The following is a 19,343-nucleotide window of genomic DNA, read 5'->3' as shown; positions in this document are numbered from 1 at the left end:
GAAGATAATTATAATTCAATAAATATTATCTGATGGAATCTCAACTTTAGAAGTTACCTTAAAATTGTATCACAACCTCCTAAACAAAGCAAGGATTTCCTTTATGATATGCTGAAAATGTATCCAGCTAATTCCGGCACAAATTCTTATCATGGGGGGCATTTATTACCTCATAAGGTGGGCCAGTTTATAGTTGGACAACTTAACTGCTAGAAAATTCTTCTTTCCTACTGACGTTTGCATTTAGATAGCTATGGTTGCCAACACTGAAAGTGTGCTATTGATTGGGGGAAAAAAAAGCGTTCTATTGATTGGAGATTATTTCAAATTAAAATCTTACATACTGGTATTTGTCCTCCTCTGGGTAGACTCATAAATATGAAATCTGCCTCTTGCTTGATTAATTAACTTTTTTATTACTCCACCAGGGTCAGCTGGTCCTCTTTCTGCTTCGTGCTTCACCATTAATAACCATCCTCAAATTTCTGGCTGCTGTTAATAATGATGTAGCTAATTTCATCCTAAGTAATTGAAGCAGTACAGATTGGGCTTCCACCAATAGACCAGATCAAACATAATAGAGTTTTTTTTTTTTTTAAGCATAATAGAGATTTTTTTCAAAAGGAAGTTTAATGAAAAAAATGTTTTACAACAAAAATATCATTTAATTCTACCTAAAATGTCCTTAATTCTAGAATTAAAAATTAATTTGTGATTAAAGTTCTACATACTATGTTTCTATACAACTCAAGCCAGTTACAGCCTGACAGCCCAAATAAAGCAAGCTAAAATGTTTATCTGTGGCAAATAAAAACATTTGATTCTTTCTGTTTAGACTGGCAGGCAGCAAGCTATTCTCCCAATTTTAGCCTTTTAAAATTGTCTGTCACTCATTTATTTGATTAAATATACATTGGAAACTATAAGCAAGGCATTTCACAAGACACACAAATACACTAGCTATAGTTCTTAACCTTGAAGAGCTAACAACTTAGCAAATAATTGAGCACTTGCATAATAAAATATAGAGTGTCTGAGGAAAGAGATGACTTTTCACCACACTGATCCAGAACATTTCAGGAGGGGTAGCTGATGAGCTGGACTGACCATCTGTACTGTGATAGGTTTCTGAATCTTCCAGTTGGAAGTCATAGAAAAAGCTTAGAAATTATGCAGATTCAGAAAATTTCATGTATAAAGCAGCCATATATTTTTTCAGAGTTTGTGTTAACTAGAGGGAGATGATACAAGAATGATGTTAGTTGATTAGGATTGGAGGGAGACTTGAATATTTGTTGAGATATTCACATTTTATGTGGTAGAAAAAACTCAATGATTTGGAACTTTTAAGTGGACAGGGTGGAGTATAGAAAAATTAGTCCAATTGAGGCATAAAAAACAAATTAGGGCAGAAGGAATAAGAAACAAGATATTGAACCTTAATTTCTAGAATCATTTCCCATTTATAAATTGTTAAACAATCAAATTGCTTAACTATGAAACCATACTAAAAACAGCTAACTATTATGGATATTTAAAAATAATTAAGTGATTAAATTCATTCATTTATAACTACACTAACACTTTTTGTATACATGTGCAAGACACGGCATAAGACTTTATTTATTATTGGAAGAGAGAGGCACAGCGAGAGAGGGAACACAAGCAGGGGGAATGGGAGAGGCAGAAGCAGGCTTCCTACTGAGCAGAGAGCCCCATGTGGGACAGGATCCCAGTACTCTGGGATCATGACCTGAGCCCAAGGCAGAGGCTTAATGACTGAGCCACCCAGGCGCCCCATGACATAAGATTCTATATTGAAATACCTAATATGGCCCAGTAATTTATTGTTTGTTGGTAACGTTGATCATGATGATTTTTGTGCGGTTATGTCATGTGATATAAACCTAGTCCATTGTTACTACTTTTGGTAAATAATACATTTTAAAATGTTGACAGATGTGGCCTTTGTGCTACAAAAGTGCTTTATATAGCTTACAGGTAAAAACCTAAGTTTGTACGTTGCTGAAATTTAATGTATATCTATAATTAATCCTTCCAGGGGAAAAGAATGCAATGCTTCCATGTTGGCAATGTATACTTCTCCTGGGTCATTTGGATAACCACTAATGCAATGGGAGAGGTAAACTGCTAATTACTATGTGTAAATTTACAGCTTTCTTTCAAAAATTGGCTTTAAGCTATGGATTCTGCACCCTTTTGACAGCTTCACAAATTTTCTTCACAAGTATTTAAGTAAAATGTTCAAGTTGGCTGCAATACAGCAGGATATATTTTATTTGAGTTTTAAAAGATGTATACATGAAATTACTTTCTGCTACTCTAAAATACATTTGGATATTAGATAAGTCTTGGGGTTTTATGAGTCGTGGGTGGCTCAGTCCGTTAAGCATCTGCATCTTGATTTTAGCTCTGGTCAGGATCTCAGGGTCATGAGCTTGAGTCAGGCCTCTGGTTCTGTGCCCAGTGGGGAGTCTACTTGGGATTCTCCCCGCACCCCAGTTCTCTCTCTCTCTCTCAAATAAATAAATAAATCTTGTAAAAAAAAAAAAGTTTTGGTGATTTAAATAACCAAATGTTTAACTGCCTTATCTTTAAATTATTTATATTGCTTTTTCTAAAAAAAAGTAGGTGTAATTTTAAGTAATTATTATTAAAAAATTAAATCAAACATCTTTTTAAAGAAGTTTGCAAGGATATGGATACTATTGGCTATGTAGATAACTTTTTAATTTTAATTGTTATCTTTCTCTCCATTGAAAATTACAAAATTATAATATTGACAAAATTATAATAAATATAAGGTGGTTAAAATTTCCTGTTGTTTCTTTCATATAAGCCAAAAAGGTCTGCACTTAATCTGTGTGTGTGTGTGTGTGTGTGTGTGTGTGTGTGTTTGATAGTTTGGGGCCTAATATGAATTCATTTTAATATGGAGAAAATTCTTATATTAGCATCTGACACGGATCTTTTACCTTTCTCAAGAAGATCCACATGTAATGTTTATATATTCTTACTTTCTTACTACTGATTCTGTAGTTTATTGTAATTTTGTTATATCCATTCTAAAAAGGTGGGAGAATCAATTACAGTGCCTGATTAAAAAGACCAGTACACAATAGGTACTCAATAAATGCTGTAGGTGGACATAATATTTAGTTGTACATTCTTTATCAAAGAGAGATTAGCAGACATAATGGAATTCCAGCAATAAAACAGAAAAGTCTTTTGTGGCTTTATAGGAGTGAATAGGAGTGATATATACACAAATAGATATATTCATGTACATGTGAAATACTTTGCAGTTTCATTTTCTTTTACTTATATCTATCAATTAATTACTTATATCTACCCACCCATATGTTATCTATTTATCTCTCCATATACACATATGTAAAGCGGTTATTCTGTAGTCTTGGGGAGAGAGGAAACTAACAGGTCTAGGTCAAGTAGGCTCTTTTCATAGTACTAGCAGTCATCATTAGTGATTTTACATTTGTTTAGCTAGTTTCTACTACATAATCTGACTCTGGAAAAAAGTCCAGTTGCTGGTCCAGAAGACAAGAGAGGTAGCTGTGATTGTTATTCAGATACCGCTATATTTGTAGAACACTAGTGGGTTAAGACCACTATGATTTCGAAAAGGAGTTCTTTCATATTTTGTATTACTGTCTTATTGGCAAACTAAAAGTTGAAACAAGCAAAACAGATATAGCTAGAGAAAATGAAACTGCAAAGTATTTCACTTTGTTTACTTAAAAAAGAAATTGAACCTGACCATCAAATGAAAGAACCTCATCTCTCTTCCCCAATCCACCCCCACCTCTATGCATGTATTGTAGAGTTAGTTAGTTAAATAGAATGCAAAAGAGAGAACTTAGTTCAGGCACTACTCAGGAGACAAAAGCTACAAAAATTAAAAAATGAGCTAGGAGGGTATGAAGAGAAAAAGACTGATGCTATAGATTGGGATTCATATCATTATATACTGAATTTATAGTAAACTCGCTCATATCCTACTATGACATTATTCATTGAAATTCTCTTCTGGATATAAACAGCATGCTTTGAAAATGCAATTTAAAACTAACCAGATAAAAAACGACCCTTTACATGATTTTCCCCCTAGGCTGTAAAGTGACTTGGGAGCCATTCTATTTTACCCAAATTCCAGGTTTAGACAAACATATTTTTCAGATTCTTCTCAGAGATTCTATCTTTTCAAGGATCTAATAAAAGTAACTTTCATGTCATTTACAAATCAGTGATTCAGAACATGTTTTTTGCTGTTTGCTGTGGCCATTGTCAGATGGTTCTAGGGTTCTAGTCCTGAACCTCCACTCATTGATTATCAGGTTTTGGTAAAGCTACTTATGTTTCTAAAAGGAGAAATAATCTTGTCAGAATTAAAAAGATAATTGTGTAAATTGCTCAGGATAGGGTCTTGCACCTGTAACTGGTCATGTTCTTTCCTAATTAAAACCCCCTCCTGGCTCCTCAGTATCTTCAGAAGGCTCAACATCCTTCGTGGGGTCAAAAGTGCACCTTCGTGTTGGCTCTTGTGTAACTCTCTGCCTTTTGTTCCCACCATTTCAACTTTATGACTCCTCACTGCAGCCACACCAAATTATTTGCTCTTCTTTAAATTTTTCATGCTATTTCAGGCCTCAGTGTTTTTGCTATTCCTTTACTACTCCTCTTTCAAGAATGAGCCTTAGCTTCTCACCTTCCAACTGATCCCTTCATGACCCATTCATGCTAAATTAAAAATTTTCTTCTCTATGCTCTCAGAGCACCCTTTGCATATTTTTATGATAGTAGGTTCACTAACCTTGTATTTCTTATTTAAATTTTTATTTTCTTCCCACAAATCTAGACATAAATTATGTGAAGGCTGTTGGTCTTATTATTACTTTTTTTTTTTTAAATCCCCAGAGCCTCACAGAGAGTGTGGCACATATTAAGGGTCCTATACAATTTTGTTGGATGAATAAATATTATATTGAGTCATTGGTGAGCATGGGACCTTTTCTGATCAGGAATCTCAAAGTACTTGTCTTTTATATAATATCTGAAAGAATTCTAGTCCTGAAAGTACAATGAGTTGAAATTTAGAGTTAAACCAAATTAAAATTTTCATATTTAGAGTAGAACTTTTTTTTTAAATTAGACTAGATTGTTTTCTATAGAAGTCCCAGATAAACACAAATGACTTATCTAGATTTAGCCCTATAAATTTGTCTGAGAATATATTTTTGACTTAATGATGTAATACTCAAAAATGTCATACTTTTAAAAAGATAAATTTCTCATCAGTGAAAGAAAGTAAGGAAACTTGAGATGCAGGGATGCAGTACACACAGTCTGAACAACACAATGAGAGGACTCTTCCCAGGACCAAACTTTCCTTGAATTGCATCCTCTGGCTTTGCATCAAGGCAAAGTCTTGACATGAGAGCAGGGGAAAAAGAGTCAACAGGAGGGATGGCACTTTGAATATTTTTATATTGTTTTTAATTATGGAACTATGTTTTGTAATAATTACATTCCACTCCCAATAATTTCATCTCTAGCTTGAGAAGTCAATAATCTCCAGCAGGATTATAAATGACCATCACTGATATTACACATCCAGGTTGTATGTGTTCTTTTTATTCATTAGTTTACTCTCTCTCCCTAAGCTGTGTTTCTCCTTAATTATGCTGGTGTTTTCCCACCTTTTAGTGACATATAGTTGCAACGAGGACGTTCTTACAAATTGATATTGTTTGTCAATATAAAAACAATACTCCTTCCATCATAGAATTTGAAATTCCAACAGCTTCATTTTGAGGAAGTGACACAACAGGAATTGTGGCCTGTTTCCTGATCTTACCATTAGCTCTTTTTAATAATTCCAATGAAATAACTCAATAGGATGGTGGAATAGTTCAGAGCATAGGTAATAAAAGAACTCAATAGGATGGTGGAGTAGTTCAGAGCATAGGCCTTAGAAAAGGTAGCCCTCAGTTTCAAATTTCAGCTTAGTTTCTCTTTCTTTCTTTCTTCCTTCCTTCCTTCCTTCCTTCCTTTCTTTCTTTCTTTTTTTCTTTTTTTTTAAGAATTTATTTATTTATTTGACACAGAGGGAGAGAGAGAGAGAGAGAGAGAGATAACACAAGCAGGGGGAGTGGGAAAGGAAGAAGCTGGCTTCCTGCTGAGCAGAGAGCCAGATGTGGGGCTGGATCCCAGGACTCTGGGATCATGACCTGAGCCAAAGGCAGCAGCTTAATGGCTGAGCCACCCAGGCACCCCGTAGCCTAACTTCTTACTAATTCCATATATCTGGACAAATTGCTCTATTTCTCTAGACTTCTGTTTTCTCATGAGTAAAATTAGAAAAATCATACTGGTGTTACTGGATGTTGAAAGGTTTAAATGGAATAATACATATAAGATACATAATTTCTAGTACTTATTAGGAGCTCAATAAATGGTAGCTCGATATAAGCTCAATAAATGGTAGCTATTATTGTTACTTATAAAGAATTTTTAAAATTTATTTGCTATTCTTGAATTCTTATATAAATATGGGTATTTTAGCAAGAAGAGGACAGATTTTTATTATAACTAGATATTTGGACATTTTTCCATAAAGGAACATTGCAAAAGCCACACATACTGTCTTTACAAAGATAGCAGTAAGATACTTTTATGAAAGCAAAAATTGAATTCAATGGTAGAGCAGGATTTAGACTAAATAAGACATTTCAAAGCCTATATTACATGACATTGGAACACCTCACTCCCTTTGTCTCCCATTTTGATTTTTCAACACATCAAGGCTACGGAACTAATTTGAGTTTCTAATTAAGCCCATGTGTCTATATTTAAACTTATAATATACATTTCAGTGGAGTTTTTCTCCTGACTACTGTTTTTTATTGATCTAAGATAACAAGCCAAAGCTATACAATTTTGAACTAACTGCTAAAATCATTTGCTCATGGCTTTGTTCCTTTCCAAGTTTTCATTAGTATCAGATTATGATGCCCAAACTGGCAAACAATTAGGCTAACACCGCCCACTGAGACTCTATGCTATAGCATGAGTGATGAATTCTGCATAAAGAGATGTATTTGGGCCATGTTACAATTGTGGTAGAGTAAGGCATTTCATGGAGGTATTTAATGATAGCACCACAACATTAACCGAAATGACAATATGAGTATTTACGTGAACAGAATCCTGTTTGATGAGACTATTCACAATTGGTGACATCAGATTTTTAACGATCAGGTGAGACTGGAGTAGTACTAAATTAACATCTTATTTTGTATGTTTGTGTAAAACTTACTCTCATCTCCTGTTTCAAATTCAAACTTCTGACTGTAGCCACTGTATCCTGTTGCAGTCCTCACTCGGATATGAAATATGTACTTGGTGGCTGGCTTGAGACCTGTGATGATGACACTGGGTGCCTTGGACCTCGTGGAGGAATAGGTAAGCTGCTCATTCTCCTGGGGATAGAGAAGAGGAGAAAGGAAATGAAGCAGAGTTATTCCACTTTTTCCTAGAAACATTCCCAAGTTAAGCTGAGGAATTATGCTCTGAATATCAAAAATATTGATTAAAGAGAGGTGTAAGCATGGTTTTCCAAAATTTAGCATTTAGTTATTTATCATTATGATGCATATGATATGGTCTTGATTTGGTAATTTACTAAGAAAGATGATTATCTTATATAAACTTGCACTTGGATTTTTGGTGATTTGGATTTCTGATCCAACTCTAAGGAATGGTGGTGGCGTGAGAGCACGTTTACACAGAATGGCAGCTGCACTGGGAACAAAATGGGCACATCAGATCAGACCACACCAGCAGAGTGCAAGGAGCAAGGGTGGGAAAATTCAAGTACCCGCTACTCACTTCTACCCGCAGGTAGTGCCAAAATGCCGGCGCTATCCGTGGGTAGACCTGTGGGTGAAAGGAAAAATAAATTAATTGTTTTTTAAAATTTGAAGTAGTTTATCCTGAATCAATTGCTTTGTTCCAAAACTCAGTGATGCCACAGTAGTTAACTCAAGTTGAGTCCAACTTGAAGCAAAAAACTAAGAAAATTTTCCCTTAAGGGAGAACTGACTCCTCCCTCAGATATCACAGTTTATTTTTTGAAAATGCACAAGTTACACAGTCATTGTGAGGTAGATTTTAACCCACTGAGCCACCCAGGTGCCCCTGTGAGGTAGATTTTAGAACAGTCTGCCCACGAAGGTGCATCAAAGTCACAGAAGGGTATGAAAGACTACCACACCCGCAGAACCAGAGGCAGGGATGGAGGCTAGGTTCCCAGTCACCTGCAATTAACTGCCAGACTACTCCTCACTAACACGAAGGGTTTTCCGCAGCTGACTGCATGATTTGGTCAGTCAGGGTCTTTCGAGGGGGCTCTCTTGCCCACCAGCTCAGAACAGGATAGTTCATTTTACCTGCACATAAAAGAGACTGTCCACAATATGCTGGTGGTGGAGACAAATTTAATACTGTTTTTGTACAGGGTTACTGTTCAGTAACTTTATAATGATATTTTAATAGGGTATCTAGAAAAAAAAATTGTTATTTGTATGAGTAACTCTTCTAAATTCATAAGTCAAAGTAGGCCACCAGGTCCTTAAGTTAATTCTCCACTATTCTCATAAATCTAACAATAGAAATTCTCAGGGAGGGAAATGACTTTCAAGATCATTAATTGAACCACTCATTTGATGCCTAAATTCTATCTATAATATTCTCATCAAGATTTCATTTAGCCTTTCCCTGAAAATCTCTGTTGTTTAGATCTTCCAGATTAACAAATGAAGTTATAAAAATCTACACCTGTGTACAATGTGTCAAACTCCATTTATTTGCTGGGGATGCTTTAAGATTTAGAACTATGAAAATCATTTCCCTTAAGCTACTTTTGTGAAAAATATCCTATTCTTAAAGATCATTTTTAAATTTTATGGCCCTATTTGTCAGAACATTATATGCTACATGGTTCTTTTGAGTCTAGCTGAGGAATTGAATTTGCCATCTATACCCCAAATAGAACTATTTATTGAGCACAAAATGCAAGGAAAAAAAAACGAGTTAACAATAGCAACATTTTAACTAAAAAAGACAAAACTGACAAACAGCAGTTTATACTTATCTCTAATTTTGAGTTTAGGAAGTAAATATATACGTACCTAGCATAAAATCCAAAGAAATAAAGTCTGTACAATCATTGAGGGTAGTAATCAATTAAGTGCTAAAAGGAGATAAATCAAGGACTTTACAATTAGGGAGCTTAACACCATATTGCAGAGTAGAGAAAAAAAAAATGCTTGGGCACTATTTCTGATGATATTGTTTCTGGTTAGAAATTTGCCAAACTTTTTGGATTTTCAATCTCACATACAAGAGAATAGTCCACCTTTTACAGAATTTCTTGCAATGTAAGGGTGTCTTTTGAGTGGTAGTTCACAATATGAAATGATGACTGAGAAAGAAGTTTTAAAGCCCTGAAAAAATAAACTTCGTCTTATCCTAAAGGGAGAAGATACAGATTTCAAAAATCTACTCTTAGAATGGCAGCACACCAATGGCACACTGTCTTTGTTGCTTCATCAAAATGTAGCTAAATAGTAATTTCTTACTTAGTAAAGTTACAGGGAAGAAAGGACACCTTTTGCAAACAACTTTTAGCATTTCTGCTGTTATATACAAAAGTGTAGCTGTAGCTGCTCCATCTCTGGAATACAAATCCTCAAGCAGGAAATGTACTTCCACGGTTCCTCAGCCTGAATCACAGCAGTGCTGTGATGACTGTTGTCTCAACATCTTGCCACTTCTCAGCATACCAAAGAAGAGGACTCGGAAAACAGCACTCGTGAAGGTTTCCTCTTTCCAGTGTGCAGCAGTCCTCCTTTCTGGTGTTTCCAAGCTCTTGGGAAACTAAGTTAGCACTATCCATTACAATCATAGCACCCTATAGTCCCGGAACTTTGGCTAATTGCTTCTGCTGATATATCAACTCCAATTCTAAGTAGCTGTCACCATCCTTTGCCACAGAACCATCTAGACCTCTTTATTCCTCCTTACAGGCTGGTTTCTGGATATGTTCGAGCGGGATATGTGTGCCAGTTTTTCTGGAGTTTATACCACAGTGGAATTGCTGCTGGCTTTATGACATGCGTGTGTTCAATTTGCTAGGTAATCCATCCTGTCGTTCATAAAACTCTTAAAGACGTTTTTCATCTTCACTAAATCCGTAGTGAAATCCTTTTTGTGTTCTTAATTTTATTTAATTTTGTATTTTTTTTCCCCTTGATCAAGCTTTCCAGAGGTTTGAAACAACTTTTGGTTTTGTTTATCTAACTGCATCTTTGTCTTCTATTACGTTTAATATCTGCTCTTACTATAAATTTTCTATAAATTTTCTTACTTCTTTCTAGTTTCTTTGTGTTAATTATTGTCTTTTAACTTCCTGCATTTCATGCTTAATTCATTAATTCATTATTCATTAATTCATTAATTGTCCGTATATCTTTTTCAAATATACAAAGTAAGTCTACAGTTTCATTTTAAGTACTACACTGTAAGTTCATATGGTGTATTATCAATCAGTTCTAAGTATTTGTAAAACTATATGATTTTTTAATTCTTTGCGGTAGACAGATCTAAGATTGCCACTTGTACAGTTTTATGGTTCAAGAAAAGTTTTCAGGCAGTAAATAAGTGGCACAAAGTGAAGCAAACCACCACTTGTTGCACTGAACTATGAATAAGATAGTGGATGCTCATGGCTGAGCACACAGGCAGCCTTTTGCATAATGTTTGCTGCTGAAAGTAAAACTGCTTGTTGCACTTTCTCCTTGGATGAGCATGAGTAATAGCACCAATTGTGAGGAAAAAAAAATAGTGATAATGTATTAAAAAATTTTTTTTTAAAGATTTTATTTATTTATTTGACACTCAGAGATCACAAGTAGGCAGAGAGGCAGGCAGAGAGAAAGGAGGAAGCAGGCTCCCTGCCGAGCAGAGAGTTCGATGCGGGGCTCGATCCCAGGACTCTGGGATCATGACCTGAGCCGAAGGCAGAGGCTTTAACCCACTGAGCCACTCAGGCACCCCGTAATAATGTATTTTAATGTATCATTATGCATATCATTTAAAAATTAGATATATATATAATTTCCATTTTATATATTTGTATCTATATATATTTTTTAAATAGTGTGAACATGAGTTGTTGTCAAACATAATGTGCATGACCTGATCTCTAGAGATGTTGACCTCACCTCCTGTTCTTTTTCCATGAGTAGGTCCTACAGCTTAGACTCAGATACTGCTCCTTCCCAGCTGCTGAGAATCAAGGCTTTTGGGGGAGTCTAGTTTTACTGTCACATTCAACCTTTTATTTACCTAAACTACTGAATCTAGCTTTATCTCTGTAGATTTCAACTCTTCAAGGTAACTAAAAGGGATGGTCTTGCCAGATTCTGGATCCTATTTAACCTAAAAACCATAACAGTGAAAAGAAATAGGCTAAGGTGCTCAGTTCATATGGCTACATCTTTCTAAAATCAGTGGTAGCATGGCCTGTATCAACAAAAGGCAGCATGTAGAGAATTCTGGGTTGGAATTTTCTTGCCTTAGGCTTGGTCTTTGTTCTACTTACATTATGTATCTTCCTAAGTCACCTTGAAGACTTTGACTTATTCATATAGCAAATTCATTCATTCCAGAAACCCTGAATGCCTACTATATTTAAGGAGGGTTCTAGGGCACTCTAACAGATGTATGGTACATAATCACCAAAGTTCTAACTAAGCAATTAAATTCTATAATTATTTTTATGTCAGAAATGCAAGGCCCTTCTCTTATACTGTGACTCATTCTCATCACTCCTTATCTCACTCTTGGTTTACCACTCCCACCAGTGGAAGTAGAATCAATAGGTCCACAAAGTGGTCATCATTTAGCTGGTTTGCTTTCTCTTAAAATCTTTAGGTCCAGTGAGACTTGTGTCAAATGTTTCGTCTTTGTTTTACTATTTAATTTTAAATTAATTGGATTATAGGTGTGATTAAAATTGTTGTAGACATTTTTTCTACAAATATTTAGATATAAAGATAGATTAGCAATCATAAGAGAACCATGATTTATGTAATGTTTTGCAATACACATACTTTATATAATAGTCTTAAAGACCTCATGAAGCAAGAAGAACTGATATTTTTATTCTCACCTAACGTACAATGAAACTGGTCAAAAAAAGAATAAGTCACTTACCAAATAAAGTCACATAACTAGTTAAAAGTTCCCATTTAAGATGTGCTTTTTCACTATATCCAATTAAGACAGATGTGTCCAGGACAAATATGCTAATAAATTAGACTTTGAGCCAAGGTCATGTCTTTACATTTTACATTTACATTTTTGATCATCCATTAGACATAACTTCAAATTTAAAACAAACTGTGATCCAGATAGTAATGATTTGGTGGCATCAGAATATTTTTATAGGAATGAGAGAGACAATTCTCAACATTAAAGGTTTTAGCTAGTTTTTTCAAAGATAAAATTATTTTCTATTATGGTTAACACATCCATGCATCCTGTCTTTATTTTCATTCTCTTTTTCTTTTTTATAGTGGGTCCTATGGACAGATTCCAGGAAATACAGGGGCCTTATAACTCACCTAATCTTTCATGGGACATAAACTATTCTTCTTCAGGGCTGGGAGTACAATTTATTTGATGAGGTCCAGGAGATCCTTCTAGAATTTTTGATGTATGAAGGTACCTGAATGGCTTTATTCATAGAACAGTACTAAGAGGACAGATTAAAGAACTGCTGGATTTTCTTTTATCCTTTCAAGTCATACCAAGTGTAAAATGATCAGAAATAGGCCAAAAAATCAGCACTTTACTATCACAATCATTATTATTACTATTTACTGCTATCATTATTATTTTAGCAATGTTCTAATTAAGCCAATGGTAAAGTTCTTTTTCTATTGGCTAGCAGACTGAAGCTATAATTCCTGAGAAAATAAAACAGTATTGCAAGTGGATTTTTAACGGCTCTGTTAGGAATTACCTGTCATTTTTTAATCCCTTGTCTTTCTTCATTTCTATGTTTGTCTTTCTCACCCTGCCTCTCAGTCCCAGAGGCAAACACACATTCTTTAAACAATACATGATGGAAGCCCATGGGAGATATCTCCACAATAATCCTCTCAAAACTAAACAAATTAAGAGGTGCCTGGGTGGCTCAGTGGGTTAAGCCACTGCCTTTGGCTCAGGTCATGATCTCAGGGTCCTGGAATCGAGTCCCACATCTGGCTCTCAGCTCAGCAGGGAGCCTGCTTCCCTCTCCCTCTCTCTCTGCCTGCCTCTGTAACTACTTGTGACCTTTAAAAAAAAAAACTAAACAAAACCACAGTTAGAACATGACTTACTATCTGCGGAAAGATTTTTTTTTTTCTGACAAATCAAGAATTGCGTGGCCTAAAAACAAAGTTTGAATGGTTATCAAAGAATCTTTTTGCCTAAACAATGATATTAGCAAATCCTGAAAATACTTTACTTGATTAAAAGAAAGTTCTTTCACATGACCTTAGAAAAAGGAAAGCTTGAGTACTAGATCTGCTCAGGGTGTAATGCTTGTTTCCCAAAGGAGAGAGACTGAATCTGGCGGATTTTATTTCACAGGTCCCTATACGAATGAGCACTACATGGAGGCAGGTACTTATATATCATACCCTGGCTGAAAGATTTCTTAAGATTCTTCATATCTTCACTTTGATGATGCAATCTGTTGATTGCTGATATGGATTCCCAAGTGCTATAGAAGCAGGCATAAATATAGAAATTGAAGTATTAGCATGCCTGTAAAATAGGCATTATCATAAAAGAGCTCATAGTACTAAAAAATTCATCCATCTCTATTCTTTTATTAGTTGCCTGAATTTATCCCACTGAAGTGCTGATCTAATCTTTTTTAAGATATCTTTCTTTTTAAATTTTTTAAAAAGACCTTATATATTTATTTGACATAGAGAGAGAGCACAAGCAGGGGGTTTATCCCACTGAAGTGCTGATCTAATCTTTTTTAAGATATCTTTCTTTTTAAATTTTTTAAAAAGACCTTATTTGACATAGAGAGAGAGAGCACAAGCAGGGGGAGCAGCAGGCATAGAGAGGCGGAGAAGCAGACTCTCCACTGACCAAGGAGCCAGGAGATCTGGGGCTCAATCCCAGGACCCGGGGATCATGACATGAGCCCAAGGCAGATGTTTAACTGACTGAACCACCAGGTGCCCCTTAAGAAATCTTTAGAGAGAAAGAATCTTACTCGACTCTAACCAAACCATAAGGTATACAGAAAGGTTCTTCCTAAAACATAATTATCTTACTGAAAACTGAAACCAATATTTTTTCCTTACTATGTGGGAACTGTCTCTTGTAATGATTGAACTAATAAACCTTACTTTCTATCTGCCATGTATGATTTTCTACCCAGAAGTCCCTAGAGAATTAACTGAAAAGATTCACAACTAATAAGCAAAGTCAGCTAGATAGCCAACATACAATGATCAGTGGTTTTCCTATATACTAGCAGTGACCAATTAAAATTCTACTTTAAATATTCCAGTTACTATGTCAACAAAAACCTTATAATACTTGAGTATATGATAAAATTATGCAAAACCTGTATGAATAAACCCATAACATTTTATTGCAGAAACCAAAAGGAAAATTTCTTACATTTCTTCTCTTTTTGCAATGCTAAGACTTTAGCAGAATATTGCATAATAGAAGTAAAAGCAGGAACTTTATTTTCCTTTTTTCTTTGATGGAATGGCTATTAATGTGCAACTGTTAAACATAATCACATCTGACTTTGGTTTCTGTTGATAACCAGTTGAGGACTTTTCTTCCTTTTTCTTATACTGTAATTGCATTTGTATTATGTTTTTAAAATGTGATATGGATTCTGAATGTTACAAAAATTTATCTGTATTTTCCAAGTTCATTATATGTTTTTTCACCTTTCACTTATGAACAACTATCTTTGCATTCCTAAGATAAATTCTACTAGTTAATTCTTGTTCACAAAATTTTTATTGCATTTTTGGTTGGAATTTGGTAATATTCAGCTAGAATGTTTAAACCTATGTTTATAGGTGATCTTGGCCTAGAGTTTTCTTATATTTCCCTATTTTTATTATCAATCTCTGGTTGTGATATTTGGATTAGATTGTATTTAGAGAATGTTATGAAACTTTCCCCTTAGTAATATTCTGGAATAATTTATATAACATGGGAATTACCTATTTCTTGAAAATTTAATTGAAATGGACCATCTTGGGAGTAGATATTAACCATCTTTTAAAACTTATTTTATCCTATATTCTGAATGTCTTCTAGTTTACTTTTGGTAATTAAGAGAAAATTATCTATTCAATTTGTTTTACATTTATTGTTATAAATTTATATCTAGTCTTGTCTCATCATTAAAAATCTCTTTCGTAAGTAACATTTTCCACCACCTTGGCAAGCTTGTTTATTTTGAGAACTTGGTTTTGAATTTTAGAAAGATTTCATTTTTTAAAAGGAACTCAGTCTTTTAAGAACTTGGCTTTGATTTTTTAAAATCAAACAAATTTTATTGACTCCATTTAATTATTGTTTAAAAATCTTACACTTGTTAATGCCTTCTTTTTTTTTTCCCTGTATTGGTCATATCACAAAGGTTTGAATGTATGTGTATCTCAATGTCTTTATTTTAAAATAATTTATAATTTAAGTTTGTTACCCTTTAATAGGTGATATTTAAGATTATATTTTAAATTTTCAAATGAATAAATTTTGGGGGTGAGTTGGGGAGGTTTTTAATTTTTTTTTAATTTTGTTGCATGATTTTCAAAGAATGATTCAAATATTCATGAAATAATTTTATACAACCTGGTCCCTTCTTCTAGTTATTTCAGTGTGTGTCAGCCAAGCAGACTGCAATTTCTTCAGACATGTGGTCTGTATTTTCTTCAACAAACCAAAACCAAAAAAGCAAAGGGGGGTTGGATGCATAGTTAGAGTTTAATATACGTCTAGTGATTGGTATCTGCAGAAGAATACCTAAATAATTTAACACAGAGGGTATCTGATATAGTTCTACTCACATATCATTGGGAACTGGGTGCTGAAACTGTTACTTCCAAATAGGAGCGCAGCAAGAGATGGCTTCTAGCTCACACTGATTCTCCTGTGAGCAGATCAACGCTAACCCCATCAGCTTGGGGAGATGGGCCTGGTGCTCAACAAAGGTGATTTGCCCCAGAGACACAAAGAAGCTAGAATGATTATTCTTTTCTCACGTTTACTGAAGTACATAAGACAGAATTGTAATTTGGAAGATGAAGGGGTTAACAAGCTTGTTGATAGGGTGTTCTACACTAGTGGGTAGAGTGTTCTGACATGTTTTGTAAGGTAAAAACTGGCCACTGCTATAACAAAATTACTAATGATGCATATGTAAGAAAAATGTAGAAGCCAGTATTCTAAGCACACAACTACTTTGTGACAGCACTTTAAGAGAAGTATCATTTAGCATACCACAGCTATAATTTACAACAATCAACTCTTGATTAGCCCCAGTGGTCCCAAATAGGAGGTAACCCCAAATCGCTTTGAAATACATTCATGACTTTTTCTCATATTCTTACCAAAGTATCATGTTTCACCTCTAGTGAAAATTAAGTGTATTCCTTGAACATTAAATGTGAAGCGATAGTAGGAGATGGTACAAATGGACACCTGATGATAGAAGAATATTGATCTGGAATTAAACATTCAAACTTGATGATCAGAAAACTTATATGTAGATAATTAACTGCTTAAATGAGTAGCTAAGTATACTATTAGGAGAAATGGTTAAACAGTTATAGTGTGATGTTTAGAAAATACTGGTCCTAGGATGAGACCAGTGGGATTCTACTTATAGCCAGTTCATCTGTGAAACTTGGGAAGGTTATATCACTTCAAAGGGCCAAGCTTTTTGTAAGGTTAAAGCAAAATAATGTGTAAAACCTTTTTACAGGCTCCAGCAGATGTGTAGTATAGCACAATTTCTTTATTTTAGGACTATTATCGGTAGGTGGTACATTTAATTTGGGACAATGATAGGTTTGTGCCTTAAGGTAATTCTGCAGATGCTGATGAGGGGTCTTTAAAGAAATTTTGTTTTTGTTTTGTTTTCCTTTTAACCTTTATATTCCCATTGCTTAATGCAGTATACCTAGAATATTATAGGCTCTCATATTAGCCAAATGATTGAATAGAGAAATTAATGAATTATTGCTCTGTAAGTTTAGATTTAAACTTTTATCTATTGGTATTACAATTTATAATCAGTTTGCACAAGTTAATGACAATTCAAATGACAGATGAGAAAAATTGTTTTGCAGGCTTATAGTACTTCCACAATGGAAATGCAATAATATTACGTCAGTATAGCTGGCTTGGTTTTTTTTAGGAACATTGTGGAGAACATCCAAGATTCTACTTACCAAAATATATTTTGCAAAAACTGTATGCTTATAAAAAACTAAGATTTTGTTGAAATATCTGTTAATACATATCTCTTAACATTTATTCAGTTTTAGCGTTCCCATCTGTCTTCATGTAACCTACCTTCATACAGATGGGATATAGGCTTTTCTTTTGTGTGCTATAACTCTATAAATATTTATAATGGTATTCAAGTAAAAATTAAATGTTTAAGACTTGATAGCTGTCCCTGAAGAAAGTCCTCCCACTCGAAAGTCCTTAATGATTTTCTTAAAAGTATATTATAGATAATTTTAAATTTGCAATTAATTCTTAATGCTTTTGATAATTTTGTATGAGTTTTAAAAAACGTAAATTTGGTCATAGTAATGCATATACAGATAGAAAAAGGAGGAAATATATGTAATAAGACATTAAAATCATATTTATTCGAGTATTGAATAAATAAAATAAATAAATAAAATAAGACTGTTTTATCTAAAAGGAGGAAATGAGAAGGAAAAATCGTAATCAGAAGAATATTTAAGGATTATAAATAAAACTAACATTTTTAGAAAAGTTTCCAAATTCCTGAAGCCTGTAGTTTAGACCAAGTATTAAAACAGCTACCTAAAAGCTAGATAAAAACAACTTTGAAAATAAAATTAGGATAAGTTAGTAATAAATGACACCTAGAGAGAAAAAGAACACTAAATATCTTTGGAAACATTAATACACACATGTTGACCTCTTCAAATATAATTGGTATTCTAAATCTCAAACTGAATGTTTTCAAAGTTAAATTATTAGAACAATATGGATGAATGGAGTGGGATAAAATTAGAAAGGCAAGTCATGCATGGTGCCTTGATTAATTCTACCTAACTGCAATGTGAATTTAAAAAATAATAAAACTAGAAAGAGAATCTGTTTTTTAAAAAGCAAAAATATAAAGCAGATTTTTCACAATAGTGCTAACTGAAATACATAATAGGTAAGAAAAATAAAGGATAGCAAAAGACAAATCGTTGAAAATGAGATAACTAGAGCAAATGCAGGTGACTAGCCTCTAAAACCAACTGATGGTTGCTAGATTTTCCAATAGAATGGAAGTAAACAAGAAAGTCAAGATGGGTAGAATTTCACTAGAGGAGAATGCTTGTAAAATAAGAAAACAAAACAAAACAAAAAGAGTTTGTACAAAATCCTCCACTGGAAATAGTATCATTTGTGAATAGCAGGTAAAGTCTTGGATTTGTCCAAATGGGCCACAAAACGTGATATAAGAGCTGTTTCTCCCATTGAAAAGAAAGCAGAAAGTCATTTAAATATACAAGCATGAGAATTCCTTAACCTCACTTGGAATAAGAAAGAAACACTTCTGCAGATTTATTTTTCATTTTTATTTTTTCCACTTAAATAGCTTTTGTCACCATGATGAAACTTTAACTTTTTTTATATTTGTTTATGGTCTTAAATGTGATCTGGTGACAGATATATTTGTTTTGTTTAAAATTAAAACAAAGATATCTGTTAAGATTGATCTACGAAGCTACAAAGAGTAATTTAAGTTTCAAGGAACATAGTCCCACCTCCCAAAAGATTTAAAACTTTCTTTAGAAGTGATATCATCTTGACTTGAAAAGTATCACATTATGCTCTAAATAACGCAATGTTCTCAGTTAATGATCTAACACTGTCATTGATTTTAAATTTCCTCAGAGGACTGATAATATTAAAATGTGCATCAAATGAATGCCTCA

At 34.0% G+C, this 19,343-nt stretch overlaps 1 protein-coding gene across 4 annotated transcripts in view; it reads right to left on the bottom strand.

Annotated features, from left to right (window-relative positions):
* The window catches only part of EPHA6 (EPH receptor A6), an 835,383-nt gene that overhangs the window by 253,643 nt on the left and 562,397 nt on the right, over positions 1 to 19,343 (bottom strand). For 3 of the 4 annotated variants that reach the window (XR_004385536.1, XM_032882241.1, XM_032882243.1), the window contains 2 exons: positions 7,930 to 7,977; positions 7,358 to 7,520 (listed from right to left, as the gene is read on the bottom strand). Coding sequence is in view for 3 of the 4 variants with exons in the window: in XM_032882241.1 (XP_032738132.1) it covers positions 7,358 to 7,520; positions 7,930 to 7,977 (211 nt within the window). In the remaining variant the exon portion in view is untranslated. The remainder of the gene's footprint in view (positions 1 to 7,357; positions 7,521 to 7,929; positions 7,978 to 19,343) is intronic. The other variant, XM_032882242.1, reaches the window with a different exon arrangement.

Source organism: Lontra canadensis, unplaced genomic scaffold (genome assembly GCF_010015895.1).
Source record: "Lontra canadensis isolate GAN:19392208 unplaced genomic scaffold, GSC_riverotter_1.0 scaffold80, whole genome shotgun sequence".
NCBI classification, from domain to species: Eukaryota; Metazoa; Chordata; class Mammalia; order Carnivora; family Mustelidae; genus Lontra; species Lontra canadensis.
This window is presented reverse-complemented; position numbering and strand designations above follow the sequence as displayed.